General features: G+C 41.7%; 1 protein-coding gene across 1 annotated transcript in view; it reads right to left on the bottom strand.

Annotated features, from left to right (window-relative positions):
* PTAR1 (protein prenyltransferase alpha subunit repeat containing 1) overlaps window positions 1–26958 on the bottom strand; it is a 68737-nt gene that overhangs the window by 19373 nt on the left and 22406 nt on the right. Inside the window, exons 3-5 of the mRNA XM_044287245.1 lie at window positions 25809–25875; window positions 24894–24998; window positions 4109–4316 (exon numbers count right to left, since the gene is read on the bottom strand). Of these exons, the coding sequence (XP_044143180.1) occupies window positions 4109–4316; window positions 24894–24998; window positions 25809–25875 (380 nt within the window). The remainder of the gene's footprint in view (window positions 1–4108; window positions 4317–24893; window positions 24999–25808; window positions 25876–26958) is intronic.

A 26958-nucleotide genomic window follows, 5' to 3' on the forward strand; every position in this document is an offset into this window, starting at 1 on the left:
GTTTCCGCCAGCTCCTGACTAGAGTGGACTAGAGTTTTTGGCGCACAGATTTTTTTAAGAGGCATTTGATTCTCAATAATTAGGCACATCTTAAAGGGCATCTGCAGCAGATTTGTACCTATGGCACTGGCTGACCTATAACATGTGCTCTTGGCAGCTGAAGGCATCTGTGTTGGTCCCATGTTCATATGTGCCCGCATTACTGAGACAAATAATGTTTTAATATATGCAAATGAGCATCTAGGAGCAATGGGGGCGTTACCATTACACCTAGAGGCTCTGCTCTGTCTGTAACTGCTGACAGGATCAGGCAGTGTAAACGGGATCACACCTGTCCTGCCCTGTCAATCAGAGGGCACAGCAGTTGCAGAGAGAGCAGAGCCTCTAGGTGTAATGGAAACGCCCCCTTTGCTCCTAGAGGCTCATTTGCATATATTTAAACTTACTTTTTCTCAGCGGTGCAGGCACGTATGAACAGAGGACCAACATGTGGAGCACAGCAGCGAGCCTTTACACACCAGTCGCAATAACGTGCCTTCCCCAGGGTATGATTCAAGAATTAAAACAAAAATTGACATTTCTACTTTAGAATATGACAAAACAGACAAATCTTCTTCTTATATTTGTAATGAAGTTATACAGAATTCTACACAGCAATGCCTGCAAGGCAACAGACTATAAATGGCCGAACACGCGCGATTATGCTCCAGTGGAAAATATGTTTACCAGATCAAATATTAAAAGTCACATTAACCTAGCTTTGGTAGTTATGGCTGCCTGCATGACAAATGGGAAGGTCGGCGCAGTCTAGGTAGGTAGACTTCATTTTCCACAAACATCCTCTACGATGCTCAGCACAGGCAGCCTGAGTGCTACAATTCATTATATAGGGGCCGCTCCCAGACTGTAAGGGTCCATTCACACGTCCGCAAAATGGGTCCGCATCCATTCTGCAAAAAAATAGAACATGTCCTATTCTTGTTCGCGCTTTGCGGACAAGAATAGGCATTTACATTGCCGGCGCCCATTCCGTTCCGCAAATTGCGGAAGGCAACATGGGCGGCTTCCGTTTTTTGCAGATCCGCCGTTTGCAGACCGCAAAACTGCACGGCCGTGTGCATGAGGCATTAAAGTGATGTTTTAGAGTAGCATTATTTCAGTAATTAGATTCTAGTGTGTGCGTGCTACTTTTTGATATCTGACATTGAAATGTATGCAGCATTTTTAGGATTTACTGCTTTTGCACCATAAATTCACTTAAAAATGTATTTTGTTTCACCATATTTCAAGAACCAAGACCTATGCGAGTTTTTTTTTCCAGAGATGTTTTATTGTTACCATTTGGGGGGAACTTTACATTGCATGTTATTTACATTTTTGTATAATCACAGAGCACCTTCACCAGTGTAAAACGTAACCTTTAGGCCTCTTTCACACGGGCGTCATGTTTTTGGCCCGGATAAGATGCGGGTGCGTCGCGGGAAAATGCGTTATTTTTCAGCGCGAGTGCAAAACATTGTAATGCGTTTTGCATGCGCGTGAGAAAAATCGGCATGTTTGGTACCCATGTGGTGCGGAGCAAGACGGATCCGTCCTGACACACAATGTAAGTGAATGGGGACGGATCCATTTTCTCTGACACAATAGAAAACGGATCCTTCCCCTATTGACTCTCAATGGTGTTCATGATGGATCCGTCATGGCTATAGAAGACATAACACAACCGGATCCGGTCATGACGGATGCATGCGGTTGTATTATGGTAACGAAAGCGTTTTTGCAGATCCATGACAGATCCGCAAACAACGCTAATGTGAAAGTAGCCTAACAAAATGGAGACAATAATATGTGTGCGAATCAGAACTATTGTGATAATGCCCATATGATAATGGAAATTCTAGATGGCCAAAAAGAACAACAATTCCCACAAATGTAACACCAAAAATAATGCATCTACATCACACACCCAATGTCCACAATGCTGATACTAATAAGCCCCTTTTAAAGTATACCGCAGACCAGTTAACTACTGATAGTACTAATATGGCTATATAAGTAAAATTGGAATAACAGTAGGAAAGGCTAATCAAAGTAACTATCGATGTAGCAGAGAGGGGAAAATATTGAAATTTTTGGCAGGTGAGATTAACTAAAACTACTAATCTGTCAGCTTTTTTTTCTTACATTTTTACACTATAAGTGACATACTAACTTTATTCTATAACTTTACTGAATTTATATAATTATTTTTTCATGTTTCACTACTTTTGCACAGCTTGTTCTCCATTCACCGCTGTGGGACTTTATAAAGCAGCTGAGTGCACTAGCTAAAAAATTTTTCCTAAGGTCCCATAACTATATCAAATAAAAAATGTAAAAGTTAGTTCATTCTGCGAAACAGGCTTTGTGTGTGAGCGATATATTTTACAGCCTGAACGCTGCTCCTGTGACGTGAACTCGCAACATTATAATGTTATCATGTTGTGAGTTCACTTCACAGGAGCTGCGTTCAGGCTGGGAAATATTGCTCACTCACAGAGCATGTTTCCCGGAATGAACATGCCAGTCTGAATCTAGCCTTAGGGTTCAAATAGCTACATCTTTAAGGGGTTAACCTCACAACCTACAGCTTCCTAGTTCTCTACAATCCTTGGAGACAAGCACTAACAGTCACTAAGTATCAGCATTATGCTGGGTAAGGCCTTCAATGCTGAAACAATTCAGTAGAGGAATGCTTGGCACTGAAACACAATGAAAAAGAACTGGAAGACAAATAGTGATAAAGCAGCAAGTCACTAAAGGCGGGTTTAGATGCCCCAATGTACAGATGATTGTCGGGAAGGAAGCTGCTCGTTCAGTGAAGGTGACTACAGTATGAGGACGAGGGATGGTTATTGCGACCCCTCGTCCCCATACAGAATCATTGTTTCTGGGCAGCAGATCGCCGTTTAGACAGCACGATCTGCTGCCCAGAAACTATAATCGGTGGGCCTGCGCGAACATCAGGATCGGCAGCACATTTAGACGGGCAGATTGTCAGGAACGAGCGTTTGCAGGAACATTCATCCCCAGGCCATGTAAATCCACCTTTAATTTCTGTGCATCACCAAACTAGAGAGAAAGTTATTCCCAACACTACTCAAACTTTTTATTTTTAAATAGATGGTGAACAGAACTATAGTCAATGGGATTATCATAGACAGAAAGTCAGTTCTGTATGATCACTGTAGTGAAGAAATGTCTGCATGCACAGGACCTGGATGTGAACATAAGGCATCAAACTAGTGGAAATGTCTCCTAATGGCACGAACAGTCTCTCCATGATAGAGAATGTCACTCAGTTTAGATATATCAATGAGAAAAAAACTGCCAGATTTAGTGCACGCACACACTACAAGGACAAAAGGTATGTTTTAAAAAAGGGGGTCTGCCACTGTCATAGTCCCTTCTGCAATGCCCTGTTGGGACATACGGACATCACAGAGGGAGGGTCCCCTGATCTAGAGCACTCAGCGATGCTGGTTTAGTTGACACTGCAAAAGATATGTGACTGCATGCATTCATCAGTGAGGACTTCATCAGCGGACTGCTGGGCCATCATTAAAGAAGACCTGTCTCTTCTTCTGACATGCCTGTACTAGTAACTACTTGCATCTTCCCTGTAGTAACATTTCTGGAGAATCTATCATTATGGCTCTATGTTGTGCCATTCCATTATTATTCCAGCTAGAAGGTATGAATGAATTGCTAGTAGTTTGCAATGAAGGTCCAGTTTGGTGTTACCAGTTGGTGGTGTGTCCCTGCACAGTCTGACACTATCCAATCAGTCCACCCATCTGGACATTCATTGCAAACTGCTAGCAATTCATTCCTAACTTCTAGCAGGAATAATAAAGGTATGGCACAACATAGAGAAATAAAGATAGTTGATCCAGAATTATTACATGGGGAATGTAAGTAGCTACTGAAACAGACATGTCAGTGGAGGTGGCAGGTCCTCTTTAACAGTTACATAAAACTGTAAAAAGCCTCTTCAAACAGATTTTCACAAAGAAATTCAGCTTACAGGCAAGCATTTCTAAAGCTTTAATTTTTACTTTCCAAATACCTTGACATTTAGTTTCCCCAAATGTTGCAGAACCCAAATTCGATGGGACCAAGAATTATAGTTGCTTGGGTATCTTCCTGATGCTTCACAGCAGACATTCATCTCTTCACGGACAATACCTTGGAGCTGTTCGGTGAGCACCTGTGCTTCCTTATTCACAACTGAGGGAGGAATGTTCTCCTGAAGAAGGTGCTGCAATACCCATCTCCTGTCATGGAAAAATAGGAAGAGGAGTTCTTACTTTTGCTGAAAAAATAAATACACCAAATACATTTTCAACCCTAAATAAATACTCTTGCCATATGTCACTGTGAAACATTCCAAGGATTGGGTTGGATGGCTCCTAGGCTGGACAACCCCTTTAAACCATTACTTTTTTTTGTTTTTATAATCCAGGCAAGACCAGGCCATGTACCCCTCTTCTTGATCACACACATTTTATGTACTTTTATTACATGCATCTTCAAAAGCCAGAACTTTTTTTTTCAATTTGGTTAAATCACTTTTTCCTTTTTTTTTTTTTTTTTTTTTCCAGTGATGCATGGCACTTTATTTTGTCATTTTACTTTATTTTTTTCATACCCAGAAAATGAAAAAAGTAACTTTTCACTTTTTTATTTTTATTTTGTTTCATGGCACAAAAGTGTAACTTAAATATTATTTTTAAAAATGATGTCAGCTTTATGTTAGGAACATTTTGATACAGTGGATATATAATTTATGGTTGCCAGGGTAGAGGATAGAAGCTGCAGTGTGGGCTAGTGGTGGTGTTTTTTGTTTTTTATTACTGAGCACTGTGTATACAGCGATGGAGAAGGCAAGAATGGTAAAAAAAAAAAAAAAAAAAACAGCCTCTGCCTTTGCATTGAGCCCGTGAGGGGAGAGTGAGAGGACAAGAGTGACAGTAGGGTTAATGATAGTGGCGGTTGTACTAACAGTGGCAGTCCTTAGTCTGGCTCTCCCTGGGCCGTGCAGTGATGAAAAGGGTGCGTCTTTTCTTGCCTTCAGGGCACACCCTGTCTTTGTTGCTCCTGTCTGGTGGCGGTTGGGGTGCCCTTGATGGAGTCATGTAGGTACAAGGCAGGGATCTCTCACAGTAGGATACCATGCACTACTGTAGCGGTGCAGGTGTTGTTGCATACAATGATGCGTTAGTGAAATTAGTAGGATAGATGGTTCACACAGGCAGCTTTAAATGTAAGTACAGTCTTTACAAGTGGTCTAGATCATTTCCCCACAGGTTGTGTGCATGGAAGGGTAGGAAATACTAGTCCCCTCTGAGTCTCTTTCTCCAATCAGCCTTTAGAATTTCTCCAACCTGGCCTAAGCACTCTTTTGATTTTTTCACTCAATACTTTCACCTCCGCAGGGTGCAGTCTCTACTTGAATTTAATAGGGGACCTGAAGCTCATCATCCCAACCATAAAGCAGTGAAGTCCAAAACAGGTGTAGATGAGTTACTTTCACTAGTTTGTATTTTTTCAGCACTCTCACCTTCAGTTCTTTTCCTCAGCGGCTGGCAAATATACTGTAATATTGCTCCTAGCTTTCAATTCAAATCTGCAGCTCACTCAGCTTCTTGCTTCTCACTCTCAGCCTACACACTCCATACTGCTTCCGACCAGAGGAAGGGTAGAGTTAGCCCACCTAACTAGCACTAGCACCCTATTAATTGTTATTAAAGGGGTTGCCTCACTTGAGTAACTAGCATTTATTATTTTGAGGAAACTAATACAAGCCACTTCATTTTTCCATCACCTTATACACTGGTCTTTTCCATGGTTACGACCCCCCTGCAATCCATCAGCAGTGGTTGTGCTTGCAGACTATAGAGAAAAAGCAGTAGGCTATGTGCACTCCCACGGGCCCGGCCACTAGAGAGGCCAGCGCTTTTTTCTACAGTGTGCAACCACGACCACCACTGATGGATTGCAGGGTGGTCATAACCCCTGGAAATGAGCAGTGTATAATGTGATTAAAAAATGAATCCAGCCAGCAAAGGAGGCAATATGGACAATCACAATACATTAGCAAGTGGCTTGTATTAACTTTCTCTACATGATAAATGCACCTTGCTAAAGTGAGGCAACCCCTTTAAGGGGCTGCTGGCCAGGCGACATCTATGAAGACTTGATCCACTCTGCGCTGGAGTAAGAGGGGTCTAATTTACACAACCTTTGAGATACAGAGTGCATAATGACATTACATTAACTCCTTGTGCAGTTGACACACTCTACCTTCTCTATGGGAAGCACTTCAGTCACTGACCTCTGTGCAGCTACTAACTCTGCAAGGATGTTTAGATATGATATGTCCTTTCAGAGTGAAATGTGGTCCATGGGAATAAAAAATAAAAAAAGTTTTCTGAGAACTTAAGAAATTAAACAAACTGCGGGAACTGCAACCATTACTCCCTTGCTACAGTTTGTTTTATTTCATAAACTTCTGAACAACCTTTTCAAGTGTTTACAGTGTACTGCTCTAAAGTTGTGGCCAAATTGCTTGCATTTGGCAACTTCTACCTGTTTCCACTGCACTAGGCTTGTAATATTTGCCGTCAAGTGTGTATGCCTACAGTATATCTTCCAAATTTGTGATAAAAATGTTTGGGAATTAAAGACTTTGCCCCCTTCTAGACAATTAATTACCAAATGTGACATTGTGCCGATGGTACGTATCACAAAAAGTTCCCCTGCTAGATTAAAAGATCTGGAGATCACTTTCTCAAAGTCAAACAAAATAAGAGATGTGGAAGTCCACCAAACTAGGAGCCTATTTACAAAGGCAACATTAAAGGGCTTCTGTCACCCTACTAAAGTCATTATTTTTTTTGGGCTATTTACATTCCTTATAGCGCGATATATTAGAATATAATGTTGTCACTTACTTTCATTCGGCCGTTTCTTCAGAAAACAAAGTTTTATAATATGCAAATCAGGTCTCTACCAGCAAGTAGGGCGTCTACTTGCTGGTAGCCGCTGCAAAAAAACGCCCCCTCATCATGTTGATTGACAGGGCCAGCCACGATCTCCTCCTCCGGCCGGCCCTGTCAGTATTTCAAAAATCGCGCGCCTCTGTTCATTCGGCGCAGGCGCTTTGAGATGAGGAGGCTCGTCTCCTCAGAACTCCCTCAGTCCGCCTGCGCCGATGACATCACCGAAAGAGAAGACGTTTCTTAAGAAACGGCTGAATGAAAGTAAGTGACAACATTATATTTTCAGATATCGCACTATAAGGAATGTAACTAGCCCAAAAAAAAAAAAAAAAAAGACTTTAGTGGGGTGACAGAAGCCCTTTAAAGAACAAACTTTTCATTCTTGATAACCAGCTCATTTAAAGAGGATCTGTCGCCACAAAATGCAATGCCATGTCATAGAGTAGAAGATTTATATACCGGTATGTTTTTGTAAGAAAAGATTCAGTAAACCCTACCATTTATACATTTATATCTTAGTTTTTTCCCACCTCCTGTAAAAGACTATTGGTACAGGAGGGAGGGGTTATCAGTAATTGATAGAATTGTGTGTATAAGTGTGTACACAGAGATAGCTGTCAGTCATTGATAACACCTTCTCCCTGTACCGATAGCTGTTCACAGGATGTGAAAAAATCAGAGATATAAATGTATAAATTACAGGTTTTACTAAATCTTTACTTACAAATACAGGGAGTGCAGAATTATTAGGCAAGTTGTATTTTTGAGGATTAATTTTATTATTGAACAACAACCATGTTCTCAATGAACCCAAAAAACTCATTAATATCAAAGCTGAATATTTTTGGAAGTAGTTTTTAGTTTGTTTTTAGTTTTAGCTATTTTAGGGGGATATCTGTGTGTGCATGTGACTATTACTGTGCATAATTATTAGGCAACTTAACAAAAAACAAATATATACCCATTTCAATTATTAATTTTTACCAGTGAAACCAATATAACATCTCAACATTCACAAATATACATTTCTGACATTCAAAAACAAAACAAAAACAAATCAGTGACCAATATAGCCACCTTTCTTTGCAAGGACACTCAAAAGCCTACCATCCATGGATTCTGTCATCAACATTGCGTGCAGCAGCAACCACAGCCTCCCAGACACTGTTCAGAGAGGTGTACTGTTTTCCCTCCTTGTAAATCTCACATTTGATGATGGACCACAGGTTCTCAATGGGGTTCAGATCAGGTGAACAAGGAGGCCATGTCATTAGATTTTCTTCTTTTATACCCTTTCTTGCCAGCCACGTTGTGGAGTACTTGGACGCGTGTGATGGAGCATTGTCCTGCATGAAAATCATGTTTTTCTTACCTTGCAGACTTCTTACTGTACCACTGCTTGAAGAAGGTGTCTTCCAGAAACTGGCAGTAGGACTGGGAGTTGAGCTTGACTCCATCCTCAACCCAAAAAGGCCCCACAAGCTCATCTTTGATGATACCAGCCCAAACCAGTACTCCACCTCCACCTTGCTGGCGTCTGAGTCGGACTGGAGCTCTCTGCCCTTTACCAATCCAGCCATCTGGCCCATCAAGACTCACTCTCATTTCATCAGTCCATAAAACCTTAGAAAAATCTTGAGATATTTCTTGGCCCAGTCTTGACGTTTCAGCTTGTGTGTCTTGTTCAGTGGTGGTCGTCTTTCAGCCTTTCTTACCTTGGCCATGTCTCTGAGTATTGCACACCTTGTGCTTTTGGGCACTCCAGTGATGTTGCAGCTCTGAAATATGGCCAAACTGGTGGCAAGTGGCATCTTGGCAGCTGCACGCTTGACTTTTCTCAGTTCATGGGCAGTTATTTTGCGCCTTGGTTTTTCCACACGCTTCTTGCGACCCTGTTGACTATTTTGAATGTTCGATGATCACGCTTCAGAAGCTTTGCAATTTTAAGAGTGCTGCATCCCTCTGCAAGATATCTCACTATTTTTGACTTTTCTGAGCCTGTCAAGTCCTTCTTTTGACCCATTTTGCCAAAGGAAAGGAAGTTGCCTAATAATTATGCACACCTGATATAGGGTGTTGATGTCATTAGACCACACCCCTTCTCATTACAGAGATGCACATCACCTAATATGCTTAATTGGTAGTAGGCTTTCGAGCCTATACAGCTTGGAGTAAGACAACATGCATAAAGAGGATGATGTGGTCAAAATACTCATTTGCCTAATAATTCTGCACGTAGTGTATATACATCAATCTGCTCAGCTTCTTCTGCTCTATGACATGGTGCTTTCAGATTACATTGCATTTTGTGGTGACAGGTCCTCTTTAAATTACATTTACCTGCAGCAATCATCTCGCTTGTAAGGGAGTGAGTGATCCTTGCTGTGATTGTTCATTCCCTATACAGTTTAATTGTTTGTCAAAAGGATATCCCTGTCTACACAGAGTGAAGTTCTGCCAACAAACGATGATTTTATGTGCCACAAAGGATGGATCACCCAACAAACGAGCATTTTAATTGGCGGCACATTTAAACTGGGCAATTATAAGGAACGAGTGTTTGTAGGAATGTCAGTTCCCAATAATATCCAACGCTCAGGATAACAACAGATGTTTCTATTTTGTGAGCAGAAGTGGTTAAATGATCTGTAGCTTGCACCTTTCCTACATTTATCTTGGTTGCGCGCATTTCCATATCTTTCACTTATTGGTGAATTTAGGCTGCAAGTCCATTATGACGTAAACAGGTCAAGGCTCAAAAGGAGTTGTTTAAAACCAGGTAAGACCTCCTAAATAAAAAGGCAGAAGTAAAGAAACAAAAAACATTTAACAAGACTTGATCCCCTCTGCGCTGGAGTAAGAGGGGCCTAATTTATTAAGAGGGAGATTGTTCTTAACCCCTTAGGGACGCATGACGTACCGGTACGGCATGTTTCCCGAGTCTTTAAGGACCCATGACGTACTGGTACGTCATGAGTTTAAAATGAGATTGCGGCGCTGCGGGGGTTAATCCGAACAGGGGGGATCAAACTTAAAAATGCCCCAAATAAAGTTTTATTCACCCCCCTGCACCCCTGAATGATTTATGTGGGCGGGTGGTGCAGGGGGGGTGTTGCAGGCGGTGCGGGCGGAATCGCGATCCCCGCCCGCCTCCCTTTGAATAATCGTTGGTGGCCAGTGGGTATACCAGGGTGTCAGCACATTGCTGACACCCTGGTATAAACGGCTGACATCTGTGATGCGAGGTCAGCCGTTTAACCCTTTCCATACCGCAGTCCGTACAGACCGCTGTATGGAAAAGGTTAACAGCTCAGGGAGCTCCCTCCCTCTCCCATCGGGGGACTGCTGTGCCTTTGCAGCCCCCCGATGGAGAGGGAGAGAGCCCCCAGACAGCCCCGCTCCTTGTGGCCACAACTGAGCAGACGGGGAAGGTTTCCATGGCAACAGGACGCCTTCTCAGGCATCCTGCTGTCCATGGTGCTGAACAGATCTGTGCTAAAGGCATAGATCTGTTCAGACAAAGTGTAAGTAAAATACAGTACAGTACACTATATAGTGTACTGTACTGTATTATACAGACATCAGACCCACTGGATCTTCAAGAACCAAGTGGGTCTGGGTCAAAAAAAATGTAAAAAAAAGTGAAAAAGTTAAGATAAAAAAACACATTTATCACTGAATAAAATTTTTAAAAATAAAATACACTACACATATTGGGTATCGCCGCGTCCGTAACGACCTGATCTATAAAACGGTCATGTTACTTCCCCCGCACGGTGAACGCCATAAAAATAAAAACTATGAGGAAATTGAAATTTTGCCCACCTTACTTCCCCAAAAAGGCAATAAAAGTGATCTAAAAAGTCGCATGTACTCCAAAATAGTACCAATCAAACAGTCATCTCATCCCGCAAAAATCATACCCTACCCAAGATAAATCGCCCAAAAACTGAAAAAAAACTATGGCTCTTAGACTATGGAAACACTAAAACATTATTTTTTTTGTTTCAAAAAATGAAATCATTGTGTAAAACTTAAATAAAATAAAAAAAGTATACATATTAGGTATCGCCGCATCCGTGACAACCTGCTCTATAAAATTACCAAATGATTTAACCTGTCAGATGAATGTTGTAAATAATAAATAAAAAAAAAGCGGGCCAAAAAAGCTATTTCTTGTTACCTTGCCGCACAAAAAGTGTAATATAGAGCAACCAAAAATCATATGTACCCTAAACTAGTACCAACAAAACTGCCACCCTATCCCGTAGTTTCTGAAATGGGGTCACTTTTTTGGAGTTTCTACTCTAGGGGTGCATCAGGGGGGCTTCAAATGGGACATGGTGTCAAAAAAAACTGTCCAGCAAAATCTGCCTTCCAAAAACCGTATGGCATTCCTTTCCTTCTGCGCCCTGCTGTGTGCCTGTACAGCGGTTTACGACCACATATGGGGCGTTTCGGTAAACTACAAAATCAGGGCCATAAATATTGAGTTTTGTTTGGCTGTTAACCCTTGCTTTGTAACTGGAAAAAAAATATTAAAATGGAAAATCTGCCAAAAAAGTGAAATTTTGAAATTGTATCTCTATTTTCCATTAAATCTTGTGCAACACCTAAAGGGTTAACAAAGTTTGTAAAATCAGTTTTGAATACCTTGAGGGGTGTAGTTTCTTAGATGGGGTCACTTTTATGGAGTTTCAACTCTAGGGGTGCATCAGGGGGGCTTTAAATGGGACATGGTGTTAAAAAACCAGTCCAGCAAAATCTGGCTTCCAAAAACCATACGGCGCACCTTTCCCTCTACGCACCCTACTGTGTGCCCGTACAGTAGTTTACAACCACATATGGGGTGTTTCTGTAAACTACAGAATCAGGGCCATAAATAATGAGTTTTGTTTGACTGTTAACCCTTGCTTTGTTAGTGGAAAAAATGGGTTAAAATGGAAAATTAGGCAAAAAAATGAAATTCTCAAATTTCATCCCCATTTGCCAATAACTCTTGTGCAACACCTAAAGGGTTAACGAAGTTTGTAAAATCAGTTTTGAATACCTTGAGGGGTGTAGTTTATAGAATGGGGTCATTTTTGGGCGGATTCTATTATGTAAGCCTCGCAAAGTGACTTCAGACCTGTAGTGGTCACTAAAAATTGGGTTTTTGTAAATTTCTGAAAAATTTCAAGATTTGCTTCTAAACTTTTAAGCCTTGTAACATCCCCAAAAAATAAAATATCATTCCCAAAATAATTCAAACATGAAGTAGACATATGGGGAATGTAAAGTAATCACAATTTTTGGGGGTATTACTAGGTATTACAGAAGTAGAGAAACTGAAACTTTGAAAGTCATGAAGTACAATATGTGACGGAAAAAAAAATCTCAGAATGGCCTAGATAAGTCAAAGTGTTTTAAAGTTATCAGCACTTAAAGTGACACTGGTCAGATTTTCAAAAAATGGCCAAGTCCTTAAGGTGAAATAGGGCTGAGTCCTGGACACGGCCCTATTTCACCTTAGGCCCCCTGCACACGATCAGGATTGCGTGCGGAAAATCCGCACCGTAGGTCATGTACATTGTATTCTATGAGAATCTGAAATTCTCAATGCACACGATGCAGATTTTTTCCGTGCGGATTTTGACCTGCGGTGCGGATTTTAAAATCCGCGACATGTCAATTCATTTTTTTTTTCCTGACCGGATTTTCTTCATTCACTTAGTGAAATCCGCATGCAAATCCGCACCAATTAATGCAGATTGACCGCAACAGATTTGCCTGCGAACACCTGCGGATTCTCCACACATGAATCCTGAACGTGTGCATGTACCCTTAAGGACCAGGCCATTTTTTGCAAATCTGACCAGTGTCACTTTAAGTGCTCATAACTTTAAAACGCTTTGACTTACCCAGGCCGTTCTGAGATTGTTTTTTCGTCACATATTGTACTTCATGACACTGCTAAAATTGGGTCCAAAAAGTAAATTTTTTTGCATTAAAAAAATACCATTTTTGAAAAATTAGCAAATTTCTAAGTTTCAGTTTCTCTACTTCTGTAATACATAGTAATACCCCTGATGACTTTACATTCCCCATATGTCTACTTCATGTTTGCAGCATTTTGGGAATGATATTTTATTTTTTGGGGATGTTACAAGGCTTAGAAGTTTAGAAGCAAATTTTGAAATTTTTCAGAAATCTTCAAAATCTCACTTTTTAATGGACCAGTTCAAGTTTGAAGTCATATTGTGAGGCTTAGATAATAGAAACCTCCCAAAAATGACCCTATAGATTCTAGAAACTACACCCCTCAAGGTATTCAAAACTGTTTTTTCAAACTTTATTAACCCTTTAGGTCTTCCACAAGAGTTAATGGCAGATGGAGAAACAATTTAGAAATTTCTATTTTTTTGAAAATGTTCCAATATAATCAATTTTTTCCAGGAGTAAAACAAGGGTTAACTGCCAAACAACACTCAATATGGGTTGCCCTGATTCTGTAGATTGCAGAAACACCCCATATGTGGTCGTAAACTACTGTTTGGCCGAACGGGAGCACATAGAAGGAGGGGAACACCATATGGGTTTTGGAAGGCAGATTTTGCAGGACTGGTTTTGTTTATACCATGTCCCATTTGAAGCCCCTGTTGCACCCCTAGAATAGAAATTTCAAAAAAGTGACTCCATCTAAGAAAGTACACCCCTCAAGGTTTTCAAAACTGGGTTTACAAACTTTGTTAACCCTTTAGGTGTTCCACAAGAGTTAATGGCAGATGGAGAAACAATTTCGAAATTTCTATTCTTTGGAAAATTTACCATTTTAACCCTTACTTTATTACTGGAAAAAATGGGTTAACAGCCAAACAAAACTCTAAATGGGTTGCCCTGATTCTGTAGTTTGCAGAAACACCCCATACGTGGTTGTAAACTACTATTTGGCTAAACGGCAGGACATAGAAGAAGGGGAACGTCATATGGTTTTTGGAAGGCAGATTTTGCTGGACTGGTTTATTTACACCATGTACCCTTTCAAGCCCCCTGATGCACCCCTAGAGTAGAAACTCCATAAAAGTGACCCCATCTAGGAAACTACGGGATAAGGTGGTTGTTGTTTTGGGACTATTTTTGGGGTAAATTTGATTTTTGGTTGCTCTATATTACTCTTTTTTGAGGCAATGTAACAAAAAAATTAAATTCTAAAATTGTTTCTACATTTGCTATTTAGTTTTGTGCAACACCTAAAGGGTTAACATAGTTTGTAAAGTAACTTTTGAATACCTTGAGGGGTGTAGTTTCTTAGATGGGGTCACTTTATTGGAGTTTCTAGTCTAGGCTACATCAGGGGGGCTTCTAATGGGACATGGTGTCAAAAAAAAAAAAAAAAAAAACTGTCCATCAAAATCTGCCTTCCAGAAACCGTATGGAGTTCCCTTCGTTCTATGCCCTGCCGTGCGGCAATATAGCCATTTACGACCACATATGGGGTGTTTCTGCAAACTACAGAATCGGGGCAATAAATATTTAGTTTTGTTTGGCTGTTAACCCTTGCTTTATTACTGGCAAAATGGATTCAAATTGAAATTTTGCCCAAAAATGGGTGTTTTGGCACAATTTTTAACACCGTTCATCTGAGGCGTTTGGTCAAAAGTTATTATTTTAGCAACGACTTTTACGCACGCGACGATGCCCAATATGTATGGCTCTCAGACTTTGGAGACACTAAGCAGGCATCCTAAAACTGCGGCCCTCCAGATGATGTAAAACTACAATTCCCACCATGCCCTGCTGATGGCTGTAGGTTGTCTGGGCATGCTGGGAGTTATAGTTTTACAACATCTGGAGGGCCGCAGTTTGAGGATGCCTGCACTAAAACTAATATTTTTGGGGGAAAGAAAAATTGTTTCCGTGTCTCCAAAGTCTGAGAGCCATAGTGTTTTATGTTCTCTAGTGGACTGTTGGGGATTATAAAAATGTAGTACTCCATGGAAGTGTGATACTCCCTGAAGCAATCGATAACGCAGAGGCCCGGATGATCGGGGCACATGTCACATTGAGTGGTGGTGTCCTTCCGTATCCCCCTCTTGTGACACACACTGCACTTTTTTTGGGTTCGTCCCTTCTTTCCAGTATGGGGGACCACACCTGGAAAGTGTTGGCCAGGGACGATCCGGGCGCCTCCAGTTCCCGAGGTACTCCGGCCTGCTCTTTCCCGGTCCGAAAAGATCAGGTCCTTGAGGACTGCCTCATAGAATTAGAGGAATGTCCCTGTGCTGCCAGCGCTTCGGGATAGTACAAAACAGTTGTACATGGCAACCTGCACCAAGTAGACTGCAACTTTTTTTGTACCATGCCCGGGTTTTGCGCATGGCGTTATATGGCGTGAGGACTTGATCAGAGAGATCAACTCCTCCCATATACCGATTGTAGTCGACGATACAATCGGGCTTGAGGACCGTTGCCGCGGTACTTCGCACAGAGACTGGGGTGGTGCTGTTACCGTGGATTGTGGACAGCATAAGGACATCCCTCTTGTCCTTATACCTGACCAGCAACAGGTTTCCACTGGTAAGTGCGCGGGTCTCACCCCTGGGGATAGGTACCTGGAGGGGGTAGGCAGGGAGGCCGCGTTGATTTTTCCGCACGGTCCCACAAGCGATTGTGGATCTGGCGGCAAGGGACCTGAACAAGGGAATGCTGGTATAAAAGTTATCCACGTACAAGTGGTAACCATCATCCAGCACTGGGTACATAAGGTCCCACATGAGTTTCCCGCTAACACCCAGAGTGGGGGGACATTCTGGGGGTTGAATACGGGAATCTCGCCCCTCGTACACACAAAATTTGTAAGTGTACCCTGAGGTACTCTCACAAATTTTGTATAGCTTCACGCCATACCTCGCCCGCTTTGTGGGAATATATTGGCGGAACCTGAGTCTCCCCTTGAACGCAACGAGAGACTCATCAACCGCGACCTCCCTTCCAGGTACGTAGGCCTCCATGAATTTTGCCCCAAAGTGATCGATGACCGGCCGTACCTTATACAGCCGGTCATAGGCAGGATCACCTCGGGGTGGACATGCTGCATTATCGGAATAATGCAGACATTTCCGGATGGCCTCAAACCGGGAGCGTGTCATGACCATACTGTACAGTGGGGTCTGGTACAGGACGTCCCCACTCCAGTATTGCCTGACACTGGGTTTTTGGACTAGACCCATATGCAGCACGAGGCCCCAAAATGTCTAGTGGCGGGGGGGGGGGGGGGGGGGGGGAGTCTGGGGGGGTCTGGGGTCTGATAGATGGATAGATGGAAGTTTGGAATAAAAGTACTTTTTCTTTTTTTTTCCTAACTTACTTTTCCCTTCTTTCCCTGCCTAACGGTGCCTCTCCCTCACTGACCCTAACCTACCTGGGTGGCGATGGGTGCAGGAGGGTGATGGATGGCGATTAGGGGGACACAGGAGCTGGTGCTGGACGATGCTGCACGGTCAGGGTGCTGGACAGGAAGAGGAGGGGAGAGAGGAGCACAGGAAGTTTGAATCTCGCGCCTCTCTCCCCTGCACCAATCAGCACCCTGGACAGCGGCGTTCAGCACCAGGGCCAGCACCGCCTCTCCAAATCTTCGGACTGCGATTGGTGGTGTATAATTACGCCATGGATCGCAGTCTTTTTCCGGTTCATCGGGTCACAGGACACCCGAATGGACCGGAAACGCAGAAAACCGCAGGTCTGAATTGACCTGCAGTTTTCTGCGATCGCCGATACGGCATCCCGTTCCGATTAACCCCCGTGGCGCCGGAATCCAGATTTTAAGTCAGGACGTACTAGTACGTCTTGTGTCCTTAAGGACTCGGGAAATAGGGCGTACCGGTACGTCCTGTGTCCTTAAGGGGTTAAAGGGGTTGTCCAACAAAAAAAATAAAAAAATTCTACAGTATTCAAACCAGCACCTGGATCTGAATATGTTTGTAATTGCATGTAATTAAAAATGTAGCATAGCCACAGAGTTATTCAATAAAATCTATCTGCATAGCGCGACCTGCACTTTGTTTTTTGTCTTATTTCTTTGCCCTGCTCACTGAGAAGGCCGCACATGCTCAGTTTCATCCTTCAGCTGCCTCCTGAGCTGTGATAGGGAGAGCTGAGACACGCCCCTGAGCTGCAGCAGAAAAGACCCCCCCCCCGAGCTGCCAGCTTGATATACAGTACAGACCAAAAGTTTGGACACACCTTCTCATTCAAAGAGTTTTCTTTATTTTAATGACTATGAAAATTGTAGATTCACACTGAAGGCATCAAAACTATGAATTAACACATGTGGAATTATATACATAACAGAAAAGTGTGAAACAACTGAAAATATGTCATATTCTAGGTTCTTCAAAGTAGCCACCTTTTGCTTTGATTACTGCTTTGCACACTCTTGGCATTCTCTTAATGAGCTTCAAGAGGTAGTCACCTGAAATGGTCTTCCAACAGTCTTGAAGGAGTTCCCAGAGATGCTTAGCACTTGTTGGCCCTTTTGCCTTCACTCTGAGGTCCAGCTCACCCCAAACCATCTCGATTGGGTTCAGGTCCGGTGACTGTGGAGACCAGGTCATCTGGCGCAGCACCCCATCACTCTCCTTCATGGTTAAATAGCCCTTACACAGCCTGGAGGTGTGTTTGGGGTCATTGTCCTGTTGAAAAATAAATGATGGTCCAACTAAACGCAAACCGGATGGAATAGCATGCCGCTGCAAGATGCTGTGGTAGCCATGCTGGTTCAGTATGCCTTCAATTTTTAATAAATCCCCAACAGTGTCACCAGCAAAGCACCCCCACACCATCACACCTCCTCCTCCATGCTTCACGGTGGGAACCAGGCATATAGAGTCTATCCATTCACCTTTTCTGCGTCGCACAAAGACACGGTGGTTGGAACCAAAGATCTCAAATTTGGACTCATCAGACCAAAGCACAGATTTCCACTGGTCTAATGTCCATTCCTTGTGTTCTTTAGCCCAAACAAGTCTCTTCTGCTTGTTGCCTGTCCTGAGCAGTGGTTTCCTAGCAGATATTCTACCATGAAGGCCTGATTCACACAGTCTCCTCTTAACAGTTGTTCTAGAGATGTGTCTGCTGCTAGAACTATGTGTGGCATTGACCTGGTCTCTAATCTGAGCTGCTGTTAACCTGCTATTTCTGAGGCTGGTGACTCGGATGAACTTATCCTCCGCAGCAGAGGTGACTCTTGGTCATCCTTTCCTGGGGCGGTCCGCATGTGAGCCAGTTTCTTTGTAGCGCTTGATGGTTTTTGTGACTGCACTTGGGGACACTTTCAAAGTTTTCCCAATTTTTCGGACTGACTGACCTTCATTTCTTAAAGTAATGATGGCCACTCGTTTTTCTTTACTTAGCTGCTTTTTTCTTGCCATAATACAAATTCTAACAGTCTATTCAGTAGGACTATCAGCTGTATAGCCACCTGACTTCTCCACAACTGATGGTCCCAACCCCATTTATGAGGCAAGAAATCCCACTTATTAAACCTGACAGGGCACACCTGTGAAGTGAAAACCATTTCAGGTGACTACCTCTTGAAGCTCATCAAGAGAATGCCAAGAGTGTGCAAAGCAGTAATCAAAGCAAAAGGTGGCTACTTTGAAGAACCTAGAATATGACATTTTCAGTTGTTTCACACTTTTGTGTTATGTATATAATTCCACATGTGTTAATTCATAGTTTTGATGCCTTCAGTGTGAATCTACAATTTTCATAGTCATGAAAATAAAGAAAACTCTTTGAATGAGAAGGTGTGTCCAAACTTTTGGTCTGTACTGTAAATCTAGCAAAGTAATGAATGGGGAGATCTCAGGGTCCATGTGAGGTACAGGGCTGTTTTTTTTAATTAGTCATGGGATAACCCCTTTAAAATTAGTTGCATCTCTGGCAGTCCGTGTGTCAGAAACTCATATCTATGCTAACCAAGGGCTGGCATAGACTTGAGCTATAACTTACGCCAAGGTTCTAGCATAATTTATAGTAAATCCGGCGGAGTAAATTATAGCACAAATATGGCAGTCACCATAATTCGTGACTTTCTAATGCCACAACAGTGGAACAGTGGCAGAAATAGCATGGTAAATGACCCTCACTGCATGCACTGAATAGCCACATGTTCATTAAAGTGTAACTCATTATTTTTTGACTTTTGTAATGTGTAGGGGCAGTGGTACTGAGCATTTTTGTAATATACTTTAATTACTGAAATTGTACATATCTATTAGAAAAATAGCTTTAAAGTGGCCCATTTTGAGCCTTAGCAACGCTCCTATGTCTTCTGTTTACATGACACAATTAGTGTTCAGCAAGTCTCCACAGTTATGTAAACAGAAGACAGAGGAGCATTTCTAAGGCTCAAAATGGTACTTTAAAGCTATTTTTCTAATAGAAATGTACAATTTCAGTAATTAAAGTATATTACAAAAATGGTCAGTATCACTGCCCCTATACATTACACACACACAAAAAAAATGACAGTTACACTTTAAAAAAACGTGAGCTTTCTTGTATGGAAATAAGACATGTGACCAGCAGAGTGCAACATTAAATGAAGTGGGCAAGTTTTCCATGGATCAGTTTCAGTGTGAAGCCACATGGGAAAATGTATTTTCTAGGTAACTTCAAACAAGGCATGGTCATCAGCCCTAAACTAGTCAAGGCCAGGATTTCAAAAACTAACGACCTTCTGTTTTTTTTTTTTTTGTGTAATCGTATCAAGAGTACACCTAAAAATGGTGTGATCAAAGAAAAAAAAACTTCCAGCAAAATGGGATCCCATGATTGTAAACTAATCAATGAAAGGGGTAAGAAAAGGAGGACAAAAAAACAAACACTCTAGTGAGCAGTTAAGCACATTGCATTCGAATATAATGCAGATTACCATTTTGGGTGCCATTAATGTATGAGGGAAACGGAAAGACAAGACTGCAGTGAGCAAAATAGTGCAGAATTTGGATCTCTGAGCAGTGGAATACATCGCCTGGTCAGATGAATCCAGATTTGTGTTGCACCATGCTGATGGGAAGATCTGAATTTGGCAGAAGCAGCATGGATTGATGAACTCTTCAAGCTCAGATGTCAACAGTTCAGGTTGGTAGAGGTGGAGTAATTGTGTGGGGAATGTTTTCTTGGCAAACCTTAACTCCTCTGACACCTGTGGACAGATATTTGGGCAGTAGAGATAACCCAAGCACTGGCTGACCAAGTTCATCCTTCATGGCAGCTGGACAATGCACTATGCCACAAGGCTGGCATAGTCCTGAATTAGGCGCAGGAAGAGGACTGTAGAGTTTTCCCTTCTTCAGTGTCCTTTACAGACCCCAAATCTTAATTCTATAGAGTATCTCTGGGACGAGGTAGAATGAGCTGTTCACAGGATGTCAGTAAAGACATCTAATTTGCAGCAAATGCAAGAAGCTATTCTGTCCGCATGGGTCAAATGGGTGTCTAAAAACATTTAGGGTAAATATATTATTTAGTTTCACTTGTGAGATATGACCTTTCATGTATTTTGTATTGACAGGTTACCTCTTCAACAGTAGTACATAAAACCCTAGCCTGTCATCATATCAAATCATAAATAATTTCCCAAGGTGCTAATATCAAGTTACTCTATATTCATGCAAGCTACACAGACACTGGAAGAGAGAAAGGGCCATACTTAGGACAGACACTGATTCTCAGGACTAAGAGTGCTATGTCCATGACAATCAGGGTTTAATGTTCTCTCAGGGAATGCTAGGTACTATCTGCTCCAGCACTGGCTCACAGCATTGAGATGAGCCTACAGATAAGAGTCTGATGGGAAACTAATCACAACTCCTGTGGGAAATCATTTAGACGCAGTTAGAACATAAAATCACTAGAAGCTTCCATTAAAGAAAAATAAGAATAAGAGCCTGCCAATAGAATCAGGACATTAGAAGAAAATACATTTAGTATAATTGTTTTCAGGTTATTCCGTGGAGCATAGAACTAATGCATGTTCCATATATTCACATCAATATAGGCATACGGGACATAAACTACAGTACTTTCCACACTATAAGAACCACAAGCACTGGACCATAAGAAGCACCCCAGGATTAGACAACAGAAAATTAGAAAAAATATTTTCTACAAGCTTCCTTGATGGTTTAATGAAGTGGTGGGGCAATGTCAGTAACTTACACACTCACACAGCACTGCTGCATACACACCTACACACCTGACAAACACAGCTTTGCTGACTAGACCGAGAGCAAGCTCTGGAATTAAGGTGTGTCGGATTGGTGATAACGTTAAACCATCACTCAATCAGCCTCACTTTTGGAGCTTGCCATAAGCTGGGGCAGCTTAGTGATCACGTTCTAAGTGTCTTCTGAGGACTATGCCCACAAGCCTGTCCATACTTCAGAATGCCAGAGACCATACAGCATCTCCACCCCTTGGGCTAGAACTCTCAGCCAGGTAGGCAGGACCACTGATAAAGGCTTCAGTTCCGGTGTATGCAAACGCAGCAGTAGGAGGCAGAGAGAGCAGTGAGTGGGTACTGATGGACCACCCTGACTGTGGAATATAAGATGCAAGCATTTTTTAGCAAGATCGTTTGCTGCTAAAAAGTGCATCTTATAGTAAAACAAAATACGGTACAGTGTTCCATATTAACAAAAACAAAAATTAATAATAGGTATACGGATATTACAAAGAAATATATACAAAGAAATATATGTATACAAACCATAAAGTACATTGTTTATAAGGGAATACAGACCATAAAATAGGTAGTGTTCCATATATACTAATAAATATGGGTATACAGAACATATGTGAACCAAATGTAATTGGCCAGGAGACATCACAATGACAGTATACCACTCCTGTTATGGCTCATGAGCAGATGCAATGGGGCTATGTGCAATGCAATCATGTGTCTACCTCAAATAAACACATGTACAGCACAGCAAGGAAGGGTCAGCCCTCAGATGGTGTCTGGGCAGGAGTGAGGGCGGGGGAAGCACTTTGTAAAGTTTGTAAAATGTTAGTAATGTTGACGAGGGTGATATCCCAATTTGTATTTTTATTTTTACATAGCTGGAATGGTTTTTGGGCATCATGTCACATTTGAAGGCACACAGTTTCCCCTACAGTAGAAACCCCAAAAAAAGTGTCCCCATTTTGGAAACTACAACCCACTTTGACCCCACAGGTGTTTCATAGAACGTAGAAACACTTGGCTGTGAAAATGAAAATTTTCATTACTTCCAATACAAATCACATGTCCCCATTTTTCATTTTCACAAGGGGTAACAGGAGAAAAAGCACCAAAATTATGTTAAGCATTTTCTCCTGAACACTCCAAACCCCATATGTAATCGTAAATTGCTGTTTGAGCACACGGCAGGAATCAGAAGAGAAGGGGCGCTATATGATTTTTGAAGGGCAGATTTTGCAACAACACTGTCATTGCTTTCTGGGGTTTTCCGTGTGGGAAAAATGACATGTTACTTTTACTCTGACGGTCAGTACGATTAGAGATACCAATTTTATATATATTATTTATTTATTTTTGTTTGCAACTTTTACACAAAGCATTTTTTGTTTTAATAATCCTGTTTTTGTGTCTCCATTTTTTGAGAGACATATTTTTTTTGCTTTTTCTGCCTATCATCTTGTGTAGGGTCTCATTGTCTGTGGAACGAGTTGATATTTTCATTTGTACCATTTTGGGGTACATAGTACTTTTTGATTGCTCGCTATTCTATAAAGGCAAGGTGAAAATATTGTTTTGACACTTTTTTTTTTTTTTTTTTTTACGCCGTTCATCTGGCGGGGTAGATCGTATGATATTTTTATATAGCTAGTCATTATGGACGTGGAAATACCTAGTATGTCTGTTTTTTGTAATCTTACATAATAAAAGTTTTTTTGAAGGAAAAAAAAAAAAAGTTAAAATTTTCTGAGAGCCATCGTCTTATGTGCTCATTTACTTTTTGAGTTGATGTTTTCATTGGTACCATTTTGGGGTACATAGTACTTTTTGATCACTCACTATTATGCTTTTTGTAAGGCAAGGTGACAAAAATGGTTTGTTTTGACACTGTTTTAATTTCTTTTTTACAGCATTTACCTGACAGGGTAGATCATGAGATATTTTTATGGAGCAGGTCATTACGGATGCGGCAATACCTAATATGTCTAATTTTTATTTTTTGTTTGCAATCTTACACAATAAAGCCATTTTTTAAATAAAATCCTGTTTTTGTTTCGCTATTTTCTGAAAGCCATATTTATTTATTTTTTTTCTGCCGATCGTCTTGTGTAGGGGCTCATTTTTTGTGGGATGAAGTGATGGTTTCAGTGGTACCATTTTGGAGAACAGACTGTATTTTTTGCCCTATAAGACCCACAGTTATCGGAAAATGTCAGTGGGTCTTATGGGGCAAATACTAATGAGTGCTTCTATTATGAAAGCGCTTATCAGTACAAGGGGACTGGGAAGCTGTGAATGCAGCGCTCCCCGGGCTCTGTACTCACCGCATCCTGGTCCTGACTGCTGCAACAGGAAGAGCCAGAGCTGGATCCCCAGTGCAGCGGTGGGGTCCGGATTGGGGAGTTAAGTTGATTATCATAAGTTGAATTATTGTTTTTGTCAGATCTGAGGTCTGAATGAGGGTCTTAACATTTGGGGTCTGATTTGGGCTCTGAGCTGAAGTCTGATAAAAATTTTTATTTTTTTTTCTTATTTTCCTCCTCTAAAACCTAGGTGCGTCTTGTCTTCTAGGGCACAAAATACAGTAGTAAAAAAAAAATTTTTTTTTACTTTTTATTTTTGTCCCACCATGGGACATCAACTTTTGGGGTCTGATCCCCTCTACAATCCATTACAATCCATATTTTATTGTAATGCCTTGCCTGTCAGCTTTTACACTGAGAGATTCCCTATGAGACCCACTCCCTCAGAAAACCCTGCTGGCATTAGTGTTTTCACCAATCTATGCAGCAGGCGATTAGCTGTCAGGAAGAGGAGGGCTACTGCTGGTGCAGTTTCTGCACCCGCCCGATCAGCGTGCTATACATGTACAGCGGCTGCCGGGAAGTCACTGCCCTCTAGGCAGTGCATGTAAGGCAGCTGTCGGGAAGGGGTTAAAATTAGGAAAGGGGGTGATTAGAATTTTTTATATTTTTTTTTACCCTTGAGCAGCAGCCCACTTCATACAAGCCGTTGTATGGCATGTACGACATTATGCATTACGGGTTAAAGGAATTGTCGCATTACAACAACTTACTCCTATTCACAGGATAAGTGTCTGATCGGCAGAGGCCCGACAATCATGGAAATAGGAGCATGCGTTTCCTTGCTTGAATAGAGCGGCTGACACACACATTTGTGTCCACCACTCCATTCAACTCTATGGGACTGCCAGAGATAGCCAAGTACAAGCCCTAGACTATCTCCAGATCTGAATGGGGCAGCAGTACGCATGCATGCCCACCACTCCATCCAAACAAGGGAACACAGGCCCCTGTTCTTGTGATTGGCAGGAGGCCCAGCAGTAGGAACCCTCCAATCACACACTTATTCTCCATCCTGTGGATAGAGGATACCTTGTTGTAATGAGACAACCCGTTTAAATTACTAACAAAGACATTTTTAATATTCAAAATAAAACTGTAGGTGACAGACAAGCAGCATTGCAATTTGGAGGTGCGACTCAAGGTGCATGGTTATCTTTTTATATAAAATCACTTCATGTTCATGTAGCAAGGCTAAAAACAGTAATGGTGGAAATATGATTAATAAAATGGAAGAACGGCATTCATGTCACACAAGACCTGTGAATCCATGTTTCAGGGCTTTTAGGGAACTTAGTCAAAGCCAGTTTTCCAAGCTGCAAATCCTTCTCTGGGTTGATGGCTCCAGACTGGATCAATTCTTTCCTATTGGAGAAACATAAGGTTATGCTACTGTGCACTGGCCTGAGCAGATTTTGGTATAAATAAGCACCTAAATAACTAAGATTAATGAGTTATTTCCAAACAGAAGACATCAATGACCAGCAAGACAAGCACATACCGTGCCATGTCTCTGAAATGTTATAGGCCTATAATAAGATACTGTCTACAGTAAAGTATATGTTGTAGGCCCACAATAATATACAATATACTGTACTGTATATGGCTATTTTCACACTAGCGTTCGGCTGTCCGCTTGTGAGCTCCGTTTGAAGGGGCTCACAAGCGGACCCGAACGCTTCTGTCCAGCCCTAATGCATTCTGAGTGGACGCGGATCCGCTCAGAATGCATCAGTCTGGCGGCGTTCAGCCTCCGCTCCGCTCAGCAGGCGGACACCTGAACGCTGCTTGCAGCGTTCGGGTGTCCGCCTGGCCGTGCGGATCCGTCCAGACTTACAATGTAAGTCAATGGGGACGGATCCGTTTGAAGATGACACACTATGGCTCAATCTTCAAACGGATCCGTCCACCATTGACTTTCAATGTAAAAGTCTGAACGGATCCGCTCAGACTACTTTCACACTTAGAAAATTTTATACAATATAATGCAGACAGATCCGTTCTGAACGGAGCCACCGTCTGCATTATATGAGCGGATCCGTTCAGAACGGATCCGCTCTGAACGCTAGTGTGAAAGTAGCCTTAGTTATACGCGTACAATAATATAGTGTACACAGGCAAGGAGAACAAGATTTAAGTGCGCCATTAAACAATGGTAAGGCTAGGGTGGCATACCTGACATTCCATGCAGTGGTTAAGTCTGGGTTCAGCAATAACAGGGTGCACGTCACATCGATCAATTCTAAACAAAAAGAAACATGAATCTATATTGCATCATTAATTAGCTTACCATTCATTTTTTTTACATTTTAAATAGTACCTTCAAAACCTAGGACCGTTCCGTTCACTGTAATCTTAATGGAGAGCTGCCAGAAGATCTAGATTAACCACTTACCCACGGAATTGATGGTAAATGTACAGTACCATTACAAGGTCCCTAATGCTGGGATCCCATCGATCAGTAAAACAGGGATAAAGAACAGTATGAATGGAGCCGTGGCACCTTGCCATTCCATTCAACGTCTCAGTCAATGATCTACTGGCAGTCCAGGCCATTTCCTGTGAGTCGAGCTGGGACCAGGAAGTGGAGAGCAGCAGGGTCCAGAGCAACTGTGGGACGCTGTGGGTATGTACTGCATTATGTTTGCTCTGTGATTGGCTGCTCCTAACTAAAGAGTTGCGTAATGGATGACAATGTCTTTTGGCATGCATTTTCCAAAGTTCAAAAAGAATAAAAGTTAGGCTAGGTTTACATCTCTGTTGGGTAAATCCGGTAGTCTGATCCAGCAGAGGAGCAGACCCATTGGATTTATTGTATTTGGCATAGATCCCCATACCCTATAATGGGATCCGGTGGGTTTCTGTCACTTATGCCAGAAACCGCCCGCAGATTCCATAATTGAGAATCGGCCACCTTTACATGAATTTGCCCCAGATACTGCAAAAAGGGTGAAATCCACAACATAAATTGCTTATTCACAATCTCATTCACTCTGCTGAAGCTTTTCTGTAAGGAACTTTCATTTCCGCCACTTGTAAACATACCCTAAAAGGCACCTAAGCAATCTGTTTCTTCATATTCTGACTGCAATATGTGACTTTATTACATTCAAAGCAAAAACAGAATTCACAGAGCATTTCTTTTTCAGAAAAACGTTGAGCATCATTATACAGTGTGAATTAGTGTATCCTTATTACACTAACATTTATCAGCAAGCTAAAAGGTTGGTAAGTGGGATAAGTACTTTCATTTTCATTGAAAAAGGGATTGTTTAAAAAAAAAAATCAGTTTTTTTTAAATTACTACTACTAATGAGGTTAGGGG

This window comes from Bufo gargarizans, chromosome 1 (assembly GCF_014858855.1).
Source record: "Bufo gargarizans isolate SCDJY-AF-19 chromosome 1, ASM1485885v1, whole genome shotgun sequence".
Taxonomy (NCBI): Eukaryota; Metazoa; Chordata; class Amphibia; order Anura; family Bufonidae; genus Bufo; species Bufo gargarizans.